This window comes from Acanthochromis polyacanthus, chromosome 9, assembly GCF_021347895.1.
Source record: "Acanthochromis polyacanthus isolate Apoly-LR-REF ecotype Palm Island chromosome 9, KAUST_Apoly_ChrSc, whole genome shotgun sequence".
Classification (NCBI taxonomy): Eukaryota; Metazoa; Chordata; class Actinopteri; family Pomacentridae; genus Acanthochromis; species Acanthochromis polyacanthus.
The window spans coordinates 21631794-21651775 of record NC_067121.1 but is presented as its reverse complement, the minus strand read 5'-3'; the positions used below and the strand labels follow the sequence as shown (position 1 = coordinate 21651775).

Here is a 19982-nt window from a genome sequence, read left to right as displayed (position 1 = left end):
TACTGAAGTCTCATTTTAATCTCTTAAATTGTGTGTGACTTTTTACAAGGTTGAGTTCTGGCTCATCCTCTGAAGGAAGGTGTTGTATTGCATCTATTTTCTGCTGGTGATGAGTAGTTCACAGTTGCTAAGATGGTCACTCACTTACTGGACCACTTTGGCACAGTGCTAGTGTCACTTCCCTTGGGAAGAAATTGACCTACAGGATGAAACTGTGGAGTTGTAGATTTATGGGGGTTAACAGTCTGCATTGAGCCTGAAAATGAGGGCAGAGCCACCGATGTACCTGGTCATTGTAAGTGCAAGAAAATCAATAGTTTTGATCTTTGCCTCACACTTTGTTTTCTGGAGTTGAAAGGAAAATTTCCAATAGATAGTAAATATTTAGAAATTTTAGTGGTTTAGGGTTTTAATGACTACTGATTTTGTAATAAATAAAGAAAGTAGAGCTTATAATAAATACAAAAGTATAATTAATACAGTAGAAAACAAAATGGCAATGTGACAACAAATGTGATACATTACACCACTGAATTGTTTGGTCCTCTTGATCTACCAGTTCAAAAGAACAGACACTGGGAAAAAAGCTGGCTAATTCATTTTCAGTAAATTAAAAACATTGCACATTGTCTAGCCTTTGTTTTAACATATTTATGTTGAGTTAGTATTCCTCACTGAGAAATTGGATGAGGGGTCTCATCAGGAAGGGAAGTCAGTCACATTTCTGTGAAATATAAGCTAAGGTTCACTTTAGAAGCCTTATGGTATATCACATACGTCTTTTCTTGGCCGCTATTGGATCCCGATATACTCGGAAATATTTAGTACTTATAAACACATGTACATGTCCATTCAAAATAACAGAGGTTACTGCTGGAGTAGAATACGCAAGTGTTCTTGTCGCCCCAGCACTCATGTTATCACGTCTATTTTGGCAAACTGTTCTGCATTCCTGGGAGTTCAACCTATCAACATGGTCGTTGAATATGAAGGAACAAAGCAAATAGCTTTAAGGACTGTAATGCTCAATTTATTGCCAATGCCTGTGACAAAAAATTAAGCGAAGGTTCATTGTGGAAGCCATGTTGTATATAACATACTTTGATTCTTTCTAGTGCTTGGCTAATGCAACCTGAAATATTTAAAATAAATTTAACTGTCAAGCTGAAACACATCCTTTGAGAGTTACACTGTGGGAAAGTGTTTTAAATGAGTATGCTGAGTGATTTGCTGAACCCAGCAGACTTCTTCCATAGCTCAAACTGGAATTCCACATGTTTCAACACTTGATTCATGAAGTTTAAGTTGTTGGCATGGATCCATAGTATGCATACAGTGAAACTGGAACCCATGTTTACGGTGCACAGTGGAGGAAGCAAAGTGAGATCACAGAAGTAGTAGAAAGTTACAAGACATACCTCGAGTCTTCATTGAAATACTGAGGATAGTAAGCACGTTGAAAAAATTGTTCACATCAAATAGAGTCATCTAAATTAGACAACTTTTGTGACAATATTTGTATGGGTTAAGCTCATAGGATACTGCATATTTTATCTCACTACCTTCAGAATTAATGCATTTTATGCTGTTTTTATTCACTTCTTATATTACCACACTACAGTAATTGTCAAATCTTTTTACCATTGACAGTCATAAAGGTTTTAGTTAACTTTTTATATCGTTAGAATATAATGTGCAGGTTATGTATTTGACTTCTACATAACATGTAATAAAGTGAGTCTTGTCAGTTTCTAAAATACGTATTTAAAAAGCCAAGTGTCAGATCTTGTTGAAATATCAGCGGCACACAAACAATTGAATTCAGTATGTGACAAACACACAGGTAAATGAACGTGTGAGATTAGAGAATTGTTGAAAGTATCTTAAAGAATATGCTGAATATGCTGCTTCTGTTCTTTTTCTGTCAGAGCCTAAAGTGCCATTCAAGAGGAAGCTGCAGGATGTGGAGGTACAAGAGAAGACCTCAGCCACTCTGATGTGTGAGGTGCCTCTTATAGCCACCCAGGCCAACTGGTTCATGGAGGAAACACGGCTGGAGCAAACTACAAAATATCGCATGGAGGAGGAAGGCACTCTGCGTCGTCTCACCATACACAACGTCACCACCAATGATGACGGTGTTTACATCTGCGAGATGAAAGAGGGCAGCCGCACTGTGGCTGAGCTCACTGTCCTAGGTATAGTTGAGACTTTCTGGCTTTTTGCACATCTTGATTACTGTTGAATGTTTTGTGGAGCTGTTGCAAAGCAAAAGTCATGTGTCATTATTATTATAAATATTCAAACGTAAATACTACGTATTACACATACACTACCGTTCAAAAGTTTGGGGTCACTTGGAAATGTCCTTATTTTTGAAAGAAAAGCTTTTTTTTTCAGTGAAGATAATATTAAAGTAATCAGAAATACAGTCTAGACATTGTTAATGTGGTAAATGACTATTCTAGCTGGAAACGGCTGATTTTTAATGGAATATCTACATAGAGGTAGAGGAACATTTCCAGCAACCATCACTCCTGTGTTCTAATGCTACACTGTGTTAGCTATTCATGTTGAAAGGCTAATAGATGATTAGAAAACCCTTGTGCAATTATGTTAGCACATGAATGAAAGTGTGAGTTTTCATGGAAAACATGAAATTGTCTGGATGACCCCAAACTTTTGAACAGTAGCGTATGTATAATCTGGCATGATCTGATCCTTGGAAGGTCCTTATATTTAGATCAGTATTTACTGTTGTACAGAAAATCCTCTCTTCTTTGCTCCTGATTGCGGTTTTCTTTCTGAAAATTCTATTTATTCCCATATCCCAGGAAACATTACTAAGAAGCTTCCTCGACGGACAGTTGTTCCTGTTAGTGACACCGTCATCTTCTGTGTGGAGCTGGAACATCCCTGCCCAGATGCCTACTGGACTCGCAATGGCGAGAAGTTGAAGCAAGATTCCCGTATTTCCATTGCCTGTGTGCTTAGACAATACACACTCACAATTAGAGACTGCCAGGCAGATGACTCTGGAGAGGTGGCCTTTGTAGCTGGAGACTGCAAGACTTCCACACGCTTCACTGTCACTGGTGAGTCAGGTGCTTTTTGAAAACCTTTTTGACAGTGCATGAGGTTTGCAGTCATAATTTAAATCTGTACTCTCTGTTAACTATATTAAACATACCGGTACCTAATATTTTGAATATTTTTAATAGCCTTTTGCATTGTTTATGCTGTTTACCAAAAACAACATCTGTTTAATGCAAAAGTGGAATGAAAATTAATACTTTGACATATTAGCTCTGAAAATCATATGATCAGTTGCAATAAACAGATGTGATCATCTTTGCTTTCACCTCCAAAATATGATGGAGAAGGGTCAAATAAATTGGGTTTTATGAGATAGCTCATCAAAACAAAATAGACAAGTCTCAAGCCATGTTCCAACATAGGCTTTTTATTATCTTAACTGACAAGTTTAACTGCCAGCTATGAATGCAAAATACATTTTGTGAAAAAGGAAAGCAGGAAGGAGGACCAAAATGCATACACCAGACAGTCAGGAACAGTTGTAGATGGTTTTGAAAAACGGTCTTAAAGAGAAAAATGGCTAGATCTTACCATGTTGCTGTCCTGGGTTGTTTGTGAACAATTGAAGTGTGTGGCACAGTCAGGTCACTGGGAACAGAGGGAAAGTTCAGGGACATCTGGTGCATAGCTGGGTGGTGTGTGACAGGAGGCAGGAGGGAAACAATAAAAACCAAACAGGACAAAGACAATAACTGTGGCACAGTACTCGTGTGGTGATATTAAAATTATCATCATCACTTTTTCTACTTTAGCTGCACGGAAGCATCCTCCTGATCCCCCAGTCGATGCTGTGGTGCAGAACAAGACTGACTCGTCCATCACCATTCAGTGGTCTCCTCCTGACAGTGATCGTCCCGTACCCATCAAAGGCTACATCGTGGAGAAGAGGAAGGTTGGTACTCAAACATGGCAGAGGTGCAATGCTGGAGAAAACATTATTTCAACAGAGATTACCATCTTCAACTTCACCGAGGAAGCCTCCTACCAATTCCGTATCTCTGCCATGAATGACTTTGGCCAGAGTCCGTACCTGGAGGTACCTGGAAGCTTTTACCTTGGTAAGATGGATGTCTCTGATATTTGTCATTCACAGCTATGTTTTGTTGTTACATGATCTCTTTTTTTAATGCCTGATCATTCTTCCTTCAGAACCCAGTGCAGAAATCACAAAAGGCCTTATGAACAGCACTGCAATCTGTGGAGAGGAGCTCTCTATTTCTGTGGAGCTGTCTGCTGTCTGCTCAGGCTTCTGGTCGCTAAATGGCCGCCTGTTGCGCAGTGGAGCTGACTACCTCATCACCAGAATAAAGAACGTCCACACGCTGCTCATCCGTGTTGTGACCATGGAAATGAATGGAGTTGAGGTCAAGTTTGTGGGTGGAGGTTCACAGAGCAGTTGCATCCTCTCTGTGAAAGGTATACATCAGAAAAATACTCTCAATCATGTTCATGTATTGTGGTACATTTTCTTTTCTGTATGAAAACTATATGCTTTTTCTTACTCTCATTTTGTGACAAGCAAACTGTTTTGCTTTCTTACCTGACAACTGTATTTATAGCCCCTTCAGTCAGGTTTACCAACAAGTCAGATCATCTGGAGGTGGTGACCTGCAGTGCACAAGCCACTGCTCAGCTGACTGCTGAGGTGTCAGATTACAATACGCAGGTTTGTGACGTGTCATTTCCATCCTTTACCGTTTGCTCCGACACATTCTAGTAATAGATCTAAAACTATGCAGGGATGGAGAAGTGCAATGCAATTCTAATGCAAGTGTAATGCACGTCATGCAAACAACTTTGATGACGTATTGTGCCTAGCTGCTTTTTACATGACCTTCATTGATGGCATAAACAAACCAGAAGGATATTCTATTTAACTTTCCTGTGACTTTCTCTTCTGTTGTCCTGCTACTCTGCAGAGGGCCATTGTCATTCCACATTTACCCTTTAACACCAACCATATGTCGCTGTTGCTCAGAACAGAGACAGTTTTATACTTGAGTATTTATAAATGCAAGCGATAGTAGTAACTTGAGTAGAATATTTAAGTGCTGTTGTGTTTCTAACACTGCATTTATCATGTCTGTATCGGCAATCTGTTCTGTATTTTTTTCTTCAGGTGGTTTGGATGAGAAACGGGCGGGAGGTAAAAATGGGCAAAAAGTATGAATATGTGATAAGTGAACGCAAGAGGATCCTGATGGTACACAATGTTACAGAAGAGGATGTGGGCGTGTACGAATGTGTTTTGGCTGATGACAGGCTGCCCATACAACTCACTCTTAAAGGTATACTGATCAAAAGAACAGCTACAAAGTATGGTTTTCAAGTATAACTTCATAGCAGAGACAGATGTCAGTTTACCATGGATTCTTTACAAATGTTTGAACAGTCAACAACTCTAGCTGTCGACTAATGGAAAAAAAGTTTTGCTAAATATTTAATTACTCGTTATGTGATGATTGGCGTTGGTTTGTTTGTTTCTCTGTTAACATTACTCAAAAAGGGATGAACGGATTTAGATGATTTTTACTCTTTCTCATGTCTAAGATGAACCTGCAAAGTTTCTAAACAAAGCCAGAGGTACCATGGGATTGTCGTCGTCCCTTAAAGGAGATCTTGAGCTGAGCTGTGAGGTATCTCCTGCCAGTGCTGTTGTTGTGTGGAGAAAAGATCAAGTGGAGATCACTGAGGACCAAAGAACTACCATCATCTCCAAAGGGACTCAAAGGAAGCTCATCATCAAGAGCGCCAAGAAAAGTGACGAGGGACATTACTCCTGTGAGACAGCAGCTGATAAAGTCACATTCCAGGTCAAGATAAAAGGTACGACTGTATGATACTTTTACAGAACTTAGAATTACTCTCTTAATAATGTTATTGTTGCAAAATTTTAGTGAACTTGTCATTTTTTCCTACAGAAGCTCAAGCTGCAGCTGCCTTCTCCAACAAGGAGTCAGTCCAGAGGGAGGTGAAAGCCACTCTCTCCCAGAAGGCAACTCTTAGTTGCAATGTGTCCGACAGCAAGACAGAGGTGAAATGGTATAAAGACGGCAAGCTGTTGGTGTCCAGCAGGACGATATACTCAGAAACAAAAGGCAATACTCGTCATCTGGTGATCGAAAAGGTGGAGAAGAGTGATGCTGGAGAATATACCTGTGAAGCTGGAGGGGACAAGCTGGTCTTCAGAATATTTGTGTCAGGTAGGACTGATTGACATATATAGAATGTAACAATGTTTTTAGAGAATATAAAGTTCTGTCTCCGTGTCTGTAAGCTACTGCATGAGTATACTTTGAGTTAAGGTTTTGAAGGTTACAAGCTGCATATTGAACCATGTTTGCACATCACATTTTTGATATAGTAGCAGTTTTGATTAAGTGTGTTTGCCATTTATTTTTACTACTTTAGGATCATCATATGTTCACGTGATTAAGAAGATTCCTTGAATAATATGTTAGTTATAATGCGCCTGATATTCTTCAGTCATCCATGATCTTCAACAGTGTTCATACCAGAGCTTTATTTCTCATTGATGTTGCCCTCAGATGCCCAGTCAGCTTTCTTCAACAAGGAGGCTGTTCAGAAGGAAGTGAACGCCACTCTCTCCCAGAAAGCTACCCTGAGCTGTGAGGTGGCTGACACCAAGACAGAGGTGAAATGGTACAAGGATGGCAAACTGCTTGCTTCAAGCAAGACGATCCATACTGAATCAAAAGGCAAGAGTCGGCAGCTGGTGATTGAGAGCGTAGAGAAGAAAGATGCTGGAGAGTACATCTGTGAGGCTGGGACTGAGAAGCTGGCTTTTAGGATGCAGGTGACAGGTAAGGGGGCTTTTTTAAAATAGTAACATTACTTGCATATTAGTACGCTCTGAATGAGTTACATCTGATATTATCCCTGTCACCACTCCTCTGTCAGAGGCCAAGCTTGCCTTCTCCAACAAGGAGTCTGTCCAGAAGGAGGTGAAAGCTATTCTGTCTCAGAAGGCCAGTCTGAGCTGTGAGGTTTCTGATTCCAAGACAGAGGTGAAATGGTACAAAGATGGCAAGCTGCTCACTTCTACTAAGACAGTACATACAGAGTCAAAGGGAAAAACTCGGCAGCTCTTGATAGACAACGTGGAGAAGAAAGATGTTGGAGAGTACATCTGTGAAGCTGGAACTGAAAAGCTTGTCTTTAAACTTCAGGTGCAAGGTAGGATTAAGGATTCAACTGGTTTGTAGATTTTCTGTTAATTAATGTACTAAACAGGTATTGCAGACAGACTGCCAAATATGTCATCTACATTCATTGTCTCCACAAGACACTCAGGTCCAGTCAGCTTTCTCCAACAAGGAGTCTATCCAAAAGGAGGTGAAAGCCACTCTCTCCCAGAAAGCCACCCTGAGTTGTGAGGTAGCTGATACCAAGACAGAGGTGAAGTGGTACAAGGATGGCAAGCTGCTCACCTCCAGCAAGACAATACATGTAGAGTCTAAGGGCAAAAGTCGCCAGCTGGTGATAGACAGCGTGGAGAAGAAGGATGCTGGAGAGTACATCTGTGAGGCTGGGACTGAGAAGCTGGCCTTTAAAATACACGTGGAAGGTAAGGAAACTGCTGTATGTTTAATAAATTACTAAGTTCTGTCTGTGGTTGTTACTCATTCATGTTATTCAAACCTCAAATTACTGTTCATGTTGAGTGCATTTAAAGCCAGTGTAGTTGAAACTTGTTTTTAATGACTGTTTTTTTTTTTACAAGGGTAACTTCATAAAACATGCCTGTATATGCAAAAAAGTAGAAAAAGCAAAATCTGTAAATGTGTGTTTAAAAAGTTTAATTAATCCTATGTTTAATTTTTATATTAACAACAGCTTAAAAAAACCTTTCAGAAGCATTTTACAACATTGAACTCATGCATTATACTTAGTTTCGTGCTTGCTTTTTATATATAGACATAAAAAAGACATTTACCGTCTTAATCTTGTATCAAACAGATATTTAGAGATTTGTATTTGTTCGTATGGTGTCTCCTGAAGTGTGATTTTAAGTGTCACAGTGACTTTTGTCTGCTTTGTTGCTTGCTTCAGTAGTAAGATATTTTCAATGCTTTGATCAAATGTCAGAGTTTGAATCCTGAGGTCAAGTTATTAAATTATAATTGGACTTCCCATAATGTCTTGGATTTTGTTGTTTGTGCACGCTTGAGCCTGATGCTGTGATGTTTTGTTGTGTTTGTTTGCTTATGCAGCTCTGGTATCTTGTGGCTTTGTTTTTTGTAAGGTTTTGGTCACAGATTTGTTGTTTTCTTATTAGATTAATTGTTTCATAAATTGTTCATGAGTGTGGCATCTTGCAGTGCAATTCCAATTTTTGCATAGGTAGTAGTGCTGCCACCCAACTTATTTGCAGTTACTTCTACATAAATCAGGATGATTAGTTTTCCTTAACAAAGAGTCAGTCCTAAATGAAGTGAAAGCTACTCACTCCCAGAAAGCCACCCTGAGCTATGAGATAGCTGATGACAAGACTGAGGTAAAATGGTACAAGGGTGGATATAGCTGTTAAGTCCCAGCAGAGCAGTTCACATGATATCAAAGGGCAAGATTTGTCAACCAGTGCTTCACAGTGTGGAATAGAAAAAATGCTTTAGAGTACATCTGTGGAATAGGAAGTGAAAAATTGGCCTTTAAAGTTCATGTTATGAGGGCATAAAAAGGAATGGTCAGTGTTGGTGATCATAATCTGTTATTTTGGAATATTTTGTTGAAGTTTGACGTCGGCCTGTCTGACGACTGGAATGAGAGAAAGTGAAAGGGAAACTGGAATTAAAAGTTTTTTATTTAATTTTGAATGCTGTACTGTTTCACTGGTATCACACATACACACGTGGACAAAATTGTTGGTACCCCTCAGTTAAAGAAGGAAAAACCCACAATTCTCACTGAAATCACTTGAAACTCACAAAAGTAACAATAAATAAAAATTTATTGAAAATTAAATAATCAAAATCAGCCATCACTTTTGAATTGTTGATTAACATAATTATTTAAAAAAACAAACTAATGAAATAGGGCTGGGCAAAAATGATGGTACCCATAACTTAATATTTTGTTGCACAACCTTTTGAGGCAATCACTGCAATTAAACGATTTCTGTATTTGTCAATGAGCGTTCTGCAGCTGTCAACAGGTATTTTGGCCCACTCCTCATGAGCAAACAGCTCCAGTTGTCTCAGGTTTGATGGGTGTCTTCTCCAAATGGCATGTTTCAGCTCCTTCCACATATGTTCAATGGGATTCAGATCTGGGCTCATAGAAGGCCACTTTCGAATAGTCCAACGCTTTTCTCTCAGCCATTCTTGGGTGTTTTTGGCTGTGTGTTTTGGATCGTTGTCCTGTTGGAAGACCCATGACCTGCGACTGAGACCAAGCTTTCTGACACTAGGCAGCACATTTCTCTTCAGAATGCCTTGATAGTCTTCAGATTTCATCGTACCTTGCACACTTTCAAGACACCCTGTGCCAGATGCAGCAAAGCAGCCCCAAAACATTACTGAGCCTCCTCCATGTTTCACCGTAGGGACAGTGTTCTTTTCTTCGTATGCTTGGTTTTTGAGTCTATGAACATAGAGTTGATGTGCCTTACCAAAAAGCTCCAGTTTGGTCTCATCTGTCCAAAGGACATTCTCCCAGAAGCTTTGTGGCTTGTCAACATGCATTTTTGCAAATTCCAGTCTGGCTTTTTTATGAGTTTTTTTCAGCAGTGGTGTCCTCCTTGGTCGTCTCCCATGAAGTCCACTTTGGCTCAAACAACGACGAATGGTGCGATCTGACACTGATGTACCTTGGCCTTGGAGTTCACCTTTAATTTCTTTGGAGGTTGCTCTGGGCTCTTTGGATACAATTCGAACGATCCGTCTCTTCAATTTGTCATCAATTTTCCTCTTGCGGCCACGTCCAGGGAGGTTGGCTCCTGTCCCGTGGGTCTTGAACTTCTGAATAATATGAGCCACTGTTGTCACAGGAACTTCAAGCTGTTTAGAGATGGTCTTATAGCCTTTACCTTTAAGATGTTTGTCTATCATTTTTTTTCGGATGTCCTGGGACAATTCTCTCCTTCGCTTTCTGTTGTCCATGTTCAGTGTGGTACACACCTTTTCACCAAACAGCAGGGTGACTACTTGTCTCCCTTTAAATAGGCAGACTGACTGATTATGAGTTTGGAAACACCTGTGATGTCAATTAAATGACACACCTGAGTTAATCATGTCACTCTGGTCAAATAGTTTTCAATCTTTTATAGAGGTACCATCATTTTTGTCCAGGCCTGTTTCATTAGTTTGTTTTTTTAAATAATTATTTTAATCAACAATTCAAAAGTAATGGCTGTTTTTGATTATTTAATTTTCAATAAATTTTTATTTATTGTTACTTTTGTGAGTTTCAAGTGATTTCAGTGAGAATTGTGGGTTTTTCCTTCTTTAACTGAGGGGTACCAACAATTTTGTCCACGTGTGTATATGTGTATATTGGGATTTTTATGGATTTTTTTTGGTCTTATTTATATACCCTTCCAATATTGCATCCTGGTTTTGGTGATACTGTATATCTGTCCTCTTTTTGTCTTTACGGTTGATGTTATATGTAATTTTTCTGCTTATATTTGACTTGTTTTCGATTTCAATTGTCGCTGTAATGAAAATCAAATAAAGCTGTTAAAATGCCATAACATTTTCCTTTATTACTTCTGCAGAGATGCAACTCAAGTCTGCCTTCTCCAACAAGGAGTCTGTTCAAAAAGAGGTAAAAGCCACTCTCTCCCAGAAAGCCACCCTGAGTTGTGAGGTAGCTGATACCAAGACAGAGGTGAAATGGTACAAGGATGGAAAGCTGCTGACCACCAGCAAAACAATACATGTAGAGTCAAAGGGCAAGACTCGCCAGCTGGTGGTCAACAGTGTGGAGAGGAAGGATGCTGGAGAGTACATCTGTGAGGCTGGGAATGAGAAGCTGGCTTTTAGGATACAGGTGGCAGGTAGGAGGAAAAAATATCCGTAGTATTTTCTAAATCATGCAGTTGTGCATTGACTCATAAGCCTTGGTATGTAACTGTGTTTTTTTCTATATGTTCCCTTGTTTGCATTTAATTATTAAGTCTATTATTTCATTCTTCTGCAGAAGCCCCAGCTGGCTTCTCTAACAAGGAGTCAGTCCAAAAGGAGGTGAAAGCTACTCTCTCCCAGAAAGCCACTCTGAGTTGTGAGGTTTCAGATGCAAAGACAGAGGTGAAATGGTACAAGGATGGCAAGCTGCTGACTTCCAGCAAAGCAGTCCACATGGAGTCAAAGGGCAAGACTCGTGAGTTGGTGATAGAAAAAATGGACAAAAAAGATGCCGGAGAATACACTTGTGAGGCTGGAACAGAGAAGCTGATATTTAAGCTGCAGTCGACAGGTAACGTATATTTCAAGTATAATTAATTTTGCCACTGGCTTGATAATTCTTTTCATAAAACACTGAAAAGATGTTTTCCTTTGTAGATGTAGCCGTCAAATTCCAGAAGAAGCTTGTCAAAGACACATCTATTGTTCAAGCAAGTGAAAACATTGTTTTAACCACCGAGCTGACTGCAGAGAGTGGTAGTGTGAAGTGGTTTAGAGATGGAGTGGAACTCAGGGAGAGCAGCAAGTATGAAATGAAAAAAGATGGCCTTTCTCGTACTCTGATTGTGAAATCCACAGAAACCAAAGACAGTGGCACATACTCCTGTCAAACTGCTGGTGACAAACTGGAGTTCAAAGTTCAGGTTAGAGGTAGGTCATTGAAAAGCTTAAAACACAACCGACTGTTGCTATATGTAGATGTCTGAAGATGCCACATCTTGTTTTGATGTTTATTTCTCACGCTTTCATTTCAGATTCGGCTTTGAAGTTTGTTGTACCTTTGACACCTGCTACAGTGGAGTTGGGAGGTACACTTAGCCTGATTTGTGAACTAAATCAGCCCTCAGGGGATGTTGTCTGGCACCGTGATGGTCGTGAGATTAAACCTGGAGGCAGGTACTCCGTCAGAACAGATGGTGCTAAGCGAGTTCTTACCGTGACTGGCATGGCTAAGGAAGATGAAGGAGAATACAGATGTGAATGCAAAACTGACAAAACCTCTGCTAAAGTCACTTCTAAAGGTAATCAACCATTTAATTTTACTCAGAAATTCTGTTTCAGGCTTACAGCTATTTAATTCATATTAGTCTACTTTATTCCCTTCAGCTCCGAGACAAGTGAGGCTGACCACTAAACTGAACAATGTAGCAGCTATGGAGGGGAAAGATGCCATTTTCAAGTGTGCTGTCAGCCCATCAGATGTCAGCGTTAAATGGTTCCACAAGGATGTACCCATCACTGCTGGGCCCAAGTACAAGTTAGAACACGGCGGCAGCAGCCACTCACTTACCATTACCTCTGTCACTCAGAAAGATGCAGGAGAAGTCAGTGTTGATGCAGAAGGCAAAAGCTGCAAAGCTACCCTGCAAGTGCAACGTAAGAAGGGGAATTCATTCAAGTATGGTTTAAAACAATTTCTGCGTTTTTTTAAATTCTCTTCAACTTTCTCTGTGCCCCTATCAGATGAACCTGTGACATTTAAGAAGAAGCTAGAAAACCTGACAGTGGAGGAGCAAAGTGAGGCGAAGCTGGAAGTGGAACTCAGTAAGGTGTCAGGTGAAGTCAGGTGGATGAAGAACAGTGTAGTGCTGCAGCCAGCAGGAAACATGGAGATTCGGGTAAATGGAGCTAAACAGGCTCTGGTTTTCAAGAGTGTGACCCATGCTGACCGTGGAATCTACTCTTGTGAAACTCTGGATGACAAGACCCAGGCCAAGCTCAGCGTAGAAAGTAAGACTGTTCACCACTGACATTGTTAAGTTATTACAATATAGTGTACATATTCTAAAGATAACATAGTACATTGTGTTAACCATAGAAAGAGCATATCATTCTCTAGTAATGTTTGTATGCGTCAAAATTCTGATTTACAAGCCTTTCAAACCTTTCCTTCTCCCTTCAGTGAAGAAGATTCAAATAATAAAGAGTCTGACAGAAACGAAGGCACATGAAACAGAGACAGTAACGCTTGAAGTAGAGCTCAGTCAGGCTGATGTTGAAGGCTCCTGGAGCAGAGATGGGACCAAGTTAAAATCAGTGGGAAATTGCCGCATCACAGCTCTGGGGAAGAAGCATACCTTGACGTTGTCCAGTCTCAAGAGGGAGGATGCAGGAACTATTTCCTTCCAAGCAGAGGGAGTTCATACTTCAGCCAAACTGATTGTCTCAGGTAAAGGTTTTTTAGTCTGTTAAGGTCTTCACTGACCAAACAGAGATAGTCAAGTCACTTTTTGACTAATGTGCTGCTTCTACAGAACCTCCTGCCATGATCTCCAAACCCATTATGGATATCAGTGTTGCTGAGAAGGAGAAAGTTACTTTTGAGTGTGAAGTGTCCAGAACAAATGCAGACGTTAAATGGTTCAAGGTGAGAGATTATTGTTTGAATTACTATCTGCAGAGTTAAATAATATGTGTAGTACAGATGTGACTTTTTGAAAAACAATCCGTTTGCAGGACGATGTGGAACTGAAACCAGGGAAGAACTTTGGCCTTCATTCCTTAGGCCGGAAGCGCTCTTTGGTCATCAACAAATGCACCCCTGAAGATGGAGGCACTTATATCTGTCGCACTGCTGATGATAACACCTCTGCCAAGCTCACGGTTCATGGTAATTATTCATCATGCCACAAAGTAAACAAAGCAACCAGATACTATTGATCAGTATTACAATTTTCAGCGTTTCACATTGGGTTCTTCTAACACGAGTTTTCCATACAGCCAGAGAAATCAAGATTGTTAAAAAGCTGGAGGATCTGGAGGTGATGGAGAAAGAGAGTGCCTCATTTGTCTGTGAAATCTCACACGATGAAGTAGAGTACCAGTGGTATAAAGGAAATACAAAGCTCAAAGCCAGTGACAACATCAAGATGAGACAAGAGGGTAAGGCCTAAAAAAAAATAGATGGCAGTAAAATTCAGCCAGCTGTGTAGTATTCTATGTTACAGAATTTGCACGAATAATAATTAAGACTATTACAATGTTTTGTTCCAGGCAGAACCTATGTACTGCTGTTTAGGTCAGTTACTCCAGAAGATATGGGTGAGATTAAATTCACAGCTGAGAAAGCATCTTCAACTGCAAAACTTAAAGTAAAAGGTAAACAATCTTTGTGCTCTGTGCTGAAAAATCCCATAACGGCTTATTCTGTGTGCATTGTTGCATGGAATCAGTTAACCATTGTGTTACAATGTTTAATGTGATTGCAAATGGATAGTTTCTATTTACTGTGTCAAAAGCTTTTAGAAAATTGTACACAAATAAACCCACAAAAAAAACCAAAGCTTTGACACAGTGCATTATGCTGACAGTATTTTCTCTGATAAGAGAGAAAAAATTCACTTGCAACTTGCATTTACATTGTTTGTCCTCATTGAGGCCTGATGGCAAAACAAACATCTCAACAACAACACAATTTATTGTTTTGCTCGCTGAGGTTTAGGACTATTTTTCCAGGGGTTTTGTCTTAGCTTGCTTTTGGTTTAATGTAGGTAAGCATATGTGTGATGGTTTTTAAAGAGGACGCTATTAGTCTATTATCTATGCACATTTTGGGGTCATTTAATTGAATTGGAAATTTTCAAAAGTATGAGAAGATGAGTAAATTCTGAGACAGATTAGTGGCGTCCTTTGCCATCAGTTGACTATTAGTTATTGTAAATTGCATCAGTGTACATGTGCTGTGTAGCTTCTATGTTAGTGCCTCGCGGATGCAGTCAAGCAGAAACTGATGGACACACCAAACAATAATGAGCAGCACATAGTCATTTCTTTTTAATGTGCTGTATAATTATAGATTTCTGCTATTTGCTTTAGCTTTTGCACAAAAACCTTTGAAGTCAAGATGCATCAAAGATGTTAATATATTATTAAATTTTAGCTCCAGTTGGCTCTGGCTTTAATGAAGTTGAGCTTTGGCCATTGCCTGTGCCATATTGTGCCGAGATACTGGCTTTGGCAAAGCCTTTGCAGTAGTAGCATTTAATGCTCCTTTGTGGCACATATGATAGTTTTCATTGATGCAGTCTTATTGTTGCTGTAGAGCTGCCTGTCAAGTTTGTGAAGAGACTCAGGGATAAGATAGCGATGTATAAGCATCGTGGTCATCTCGAATGCCAAGTGTCGCGGGCCAGTGCAAAGGTCAGGTGGTACAAGAACAAGACAGAGATCAAACCCAGCAAAAAGTACGAGATCAAAAGTGAAGATGTGTACCGAAAGCTCACCATCAACGATGTGGACGATAGGGATGAAGACACCTATACGTGTGACGCCACTGATGACAAGACATCCTGTAAACTGCTTGTGGAAGGTAACACAATGGATGATGACAGAGGTTGACTCTAAGCTTTTAGGGTGAGGGTGAGGGTGAGGGTGTAAATACATCAACAAAACAAGCCATCAGACTCAAAGTCAATGAGGTACCTGTCTGTCTGTTTATCTCTGAAATATTGTACTAATAGGAAATATGGAGACTTTATGTTGCATCTAGTTATAACAAGCCCAACCTACTAAATAATTAACATAGAGCTCAGTTTTTCAAATTATCTGTGCAAAAAAACTAATTAGCAAACCATTGTTGCTACCGCAGGTAAAGTAACCAATGCAGGTATTTTCCTTTTTTTGGTTGATCAGGCTTTTGTTCAGGGTGATGTTTGGTGGAAATTATTATGTGGTTATTACAGAAAACACCTTTGTGAGTTTACCACAAATGTGAGAAGTGTGTAGAGGATTTTAATTGTCTTTGGAGTTGCATTGGATGTATAGTAAGTGTCATGTTTATCTCTGTAACTTAAATAATGTGTTGGTTTTGCTTGTTGCTGAGTAAGTTGTTTAAATTCCAACACAGCACTGACAGTACTGATAGTACTGTGGACAGTATTAAAGATAAATTCCTTGGTTTAGCTGTAGCTCTTAAAAGAATTCCCTGAATCCCTAAATACACTTCATACTTTGGTTTAAAGACACGGCGGGTTCGAAGGAAACATGTGGATATGTGGGCAATCTTTAAAAGTAATCATATATGAAGTCCTAATATTAAACTGTCGTATCATATTTAGATTGTTTTTCCTTTAATATTTAGACCCTGCTAAAAAAGTACAGATGATTGTGTATTTTATCGCCCATTAACTGTACAGTCTGTAGAGCTATACCAGTAAATCAGCAGTTACATTAAGCTATTTTATGGCATGAAGAGAGTATTCTCATGGGGAAATAAATCTAATTATGTCATTTTTATACATGGAAATTAGTATCAAGGAGGTTAATCAGTTACCATAGAGGAACTTTAAATTCCCAAATATCACTATCAGCCTCAAGTTTTCACTGTATCTTAATTTTTGGCAGTAATGTAAAGAATGAGATTTGCAGTTGGCTTTGCTGTGATCCTTTATTATGAATCAAGATTATTTTTAATTTATGGATTCTTATCTTTGACTTGCAGCTAAAATGTTCTCTTTTCATGATCCCTTCAGAGCAGTCCATCAGCATTGTACGAGAACTTAGTTCGGTAGAAGTCACAGAACCCTTTGCAGCTGTTTTTGAAGTTGAAATCAGCATGGAATTAGTGAAACCTCCTGTGTGGACTTTGAATGGAGTTGCTGTGCAGGAGGGTGCTGATGTTGAGATGGAAAAAGAAGGCACTATGCAGCGTCTCACCTTCAAAAAGACCAAAGCATCGATGACAGGACCTGTGCAGTTTACTGCTGGGAAGAGCAAATCTTTAGCTCAGCTCACAGTCAAAGGTAAATGTCTTGAAGAGTTGCACTGTTAAAGAGAGATATTTCCGGCACAATCCAGTTGAGTCTAATCACTTTCTATTCTCAATTTCAGAGCGTCCGCTTGAGATTGCAGAGCCCATCAAAGATGTGAAGGCGAAAGAGAAAAGCTCAGCCATACTCACCTGCAAATTCTCTGCCTCACCCAAAGGGGTTAACTGGTTCAAGGGTGCGGTACCTCTGGCAGCATCAGATAAGTATAATATTAAGCAAGATGCTACAAGGGCACAACTCACTATTCATAAGTTGACTGTGGAAGACACTGGAGAGTACCGCTGTCAGTCTGGACCGGCTGAGACCAAAGGCACACTTCATGTTGAAGGTAAAGTGCTTTTTTGAATACTGCAGACAACACAGCAATGATGTATGCATAAACTATCACACAAATCAGCTGTTTTATAAATGTATTTGACTGGCCCACAAGCTAACTACTTTTACATTTTTTCTGCCAAGCACGTGAAATTAAGATCACCAAGCACTTGGCTGACACAGAAGTTGATGAAGACAGTGATGCAGTGTTCACCTGTGAGATTAACTATGCAGATGAAGAGGTGCAGTGGCTTCTGAATGACAAAGTGCTCTTTACTAATGAGGTCAACACCATCGCTCATGATGGGAAGGTTCACAAGCTCACTCTGAAGAACTTGGCACCCCAGGATGGAGGAACTATTACCTTCCAAATCCGCAAGCTGAAAGAGTCCGTCACACTTAGGGTTAAAGGTAAGAACTCCTATTCACTACTTTAACAAGTACACTTAAAATACTTCTCTCTCAGCTTGATGAAGGGAAGTTGCACAGTTACTTCACATTTCAGAAATTAATTAAACAACAAAACCTAGAAAAAATTAGATTTTTAAGGGAATATAAATGGTATCAACAGGACTGACACTAGTTAATTCTAAAAATGAGATTATAATATAGGCCTTAATCATTATCTGTTTTATCGATCTTCCTGCAGAAAAGCGTGCTGTTTTCCTGAAGTCTCTAGATGATGTCATTGGAGAAGAAAAAGGCATGGTAACCCTGGCATGTGAGGCATCAAAGCCAAGGGTCTCCCCCACATGGAGAAAAGAAGGTAAAGTCTTAAAAGCAGGACCAAAGTATGAGCTCCTTCACACAGGCAAGTCTTTGGGACTGATCATCAAGGATGTCACCAAAGAAGATGCTGGAGAGTACAGTTGTGATCTTGGCACTGAGGTTTCTAAATCAAAAGTCACCATAAGAGGTAGGTATTTTTTTAACTAATTTATACATACAATATTGTTCAACACAGCTGTTGAGATATACAGTTAAAAATGCCCTTATGGTTTCTACTCTAGAAATTGGCATTGGAATCACAAAATGGCTGAAGTCAGCTGAGGTGAATGAAGGAGAGACATGCAGCTTTGAGTGCATCCTGTCTCGTGAAAGCACAGATGAGTGCTCCTGGACTGTTAATGGTCGAACTATTGCCAATGGAGGCCGCTTTAAGATCTCCAGTAAAGGACGCAAGTACATGCTGACTATTCAAGATGTCACCCCTGCAGACGGTGGTGAGGTGGTCTTCAACCTTAAAGACCTCAGCTCCAAAACAACATTAACAGTTGAAGGTAAGCTACATACTTATTCACTTTTAAGAGACCCTGACAAAGATTACAGTGTTAAAATGCACATTTTTACCATCTTTTGTTGCAGGCAAAGCGTCATCTGTATCAAAAGGCCTACAGAATATTTGTGCCATTCAAGGGGAAGACGCTGTGTTTACCTGTGAGGTGATACATGCTAGTTCTACTGTGAAATGGGCCAAGGAAGGCAAAGCCATCAAAAAGAGTCAGAAGTATGACATCAACCAACAGGATAAGGTCATAAAGCTGACCATCCACAGTGTGTCTACGCAAGACTCTGGAGAGTACAGTTGTGAAGTTGTTGGAGGTGCAACCACCAGAGCCAGGCTGGAAGTCAAAGGTGGGACTGAAAAGCCCAAATTTACTTCTATCTCACTGGACTTTTTCTCTTTTACAGTGTGCAAACATTTAGGAGATTTTACTGTGAAAGCACGCATTGTTATAAAAATCTGACCAATATCTTAACTAAATATATACACTGTCATTCAAAAGTTTGGGTCACCCAGGTAATTTCATGTTTTCCACAAAAAGTCACGTTTTTATTTTCTAATCATCAATTAGCCTTTCAACACCATTAGCTAACACAATGTAGCATTAGAACACAGGAGTGATGGTTGCTGGAAATGGGCCTGTATGTAGATATTGCATTAAAACCCAGTTGTTTACAGCTAGAATAGTCATTTACCACATTATCAATGTCTAGACTGTATTTCTGTTTCATTTAATGTTATCGTCATTGAAAAAAAAAGCTTTTCTTTCTAAGATACAGACATTTCTAAGTGACCCCAAACTTTTGAATGGTTGTGTTATACAGTGAGTTATGAAATCATCTTTTTTTTTTTAAACGAATAGCTCAATCATACAGTTTCACACCGATCATAAAATTGTAACATTTTTGTTTTCCTTTCACAGATCCAATCCATAAATTCACTAAAGCGTTAAAGGACAGCCAAGCAGATGAGAATGGCTCTGTGACCTTGCAATGTGAGACGGCACAAACCCCATCCACGGTGATATGGCTTAAAGGTCACACAGAGCTCAAGGCTGGAGGTCGATATTTGATGTCCCAGAAGGAGGGGGTCTTGACTCTGATCATCAAACAGCTGGAGGAGAAAGATACTGATATCTACACTTGTGATGTGGGCACCGCCAAGAGCATGGCCAAGGTGACTGTTAAAGGTGAGAACCTAATCATGTACATAGATTTGTGGTAAGTTATTTGTCTTGCGCAGATGATTATCTTTATAAGTTCTGCTTCATGCATAAGTGGAATACTGCATGTCAGGTGTTTGTGTTGGAAGATTGAATGAGGCACTTGTGTGGAAGGTGATTACTGCTGTGTAATTGTTATTTAGCATGTG

At 39.6% G+C, this 19982-nt stretch overlaps 1 protein-coding gene across 1 annotated transcript in view; it reads left to right on the top strand.

Annotated features, from left to right (window-relative positions):
• Positions 1–19982, top strand: part of obscnb (obscurin, cytoskeletal calmodulin and titin-interacting RhoGEF b) — a 57540-nt gene that overhangs the window by 1727 nt on the left and 35831 nt on the right. The window contains exons 2-30 of the mRNA XM_051953619.1: positions 1929–2198; positions 2835–3095; positions 3849–4154; positions 4246–4512; positions 4656–4762; positions 5216–5384; positions 5647–5922; positions 6018–6299; positions 6645–6920; positions 7018–7293; positions 7403–7684; positions 11260–11535; positions 11622–11894; positions 11999–12265; positions 12351–12620; positions 12708–12974; positions 13147–13413; positions 13499–13611; positions 13701–13854; positions 13965–14126; positions 14238–14342; positions 15286–15552; positions 16715–16984; positions 17073–17339; positions 17471–17737; positions 17976–18242; positions 18337–18606; positions 18692–18961; positions 19534–19800. Coding sequence (XP_051809579.1) covers positions 1929–2198; positions 2835–3095; positions 3849–4154; positions 4246–4512; positions 4656–4762; positions 5216–5384; positions 5647–5922; positions 6018–6299; positions 6645–6920; positions 7018–7293; positions 7403–7684; positions 11260–11535; positions 11622–11894; positions 11999–12265; positions 12351–12620; positions 12708–12974; positions 13147–13413; positions 13499–13611; positions 13701–13854; positions 13965–14126; positions 14238–14342; positions 15286–15552; positions 16715–16984; positions 17073–17339; positions 17471–17737; positions 17976–18242; positions 18337–18606; positions 18692–18961; positions 19534–19800 — 7071 coding nt within the window. The remainder of the gene's footprint in view (positions 1–1928; positions 2199–2834; positions 3096–3848; positions 4155–4245; positions 4513–4655; positions 4763–5215; positions 5385–5646; positions 5923–6017; positions 6300–6644; positions 6921–7017; positions 7294–7402; positions 7685–11259; positions 11536–11621; positions 11895–11998; positions 12266–12350; positions 12621–12707; positions 12975–13146; positions 13414–13498; positions 13612–13700; positions 13855–13964; positions 14127–14237; positions 14343–15285; positions 15553–16714; positions 16985–17072; positions 17340–17470; positions 17738–17975; positions 18243–18336; positions 18607–18691; positions 18962–19533; positions 19801–19982) is intronic.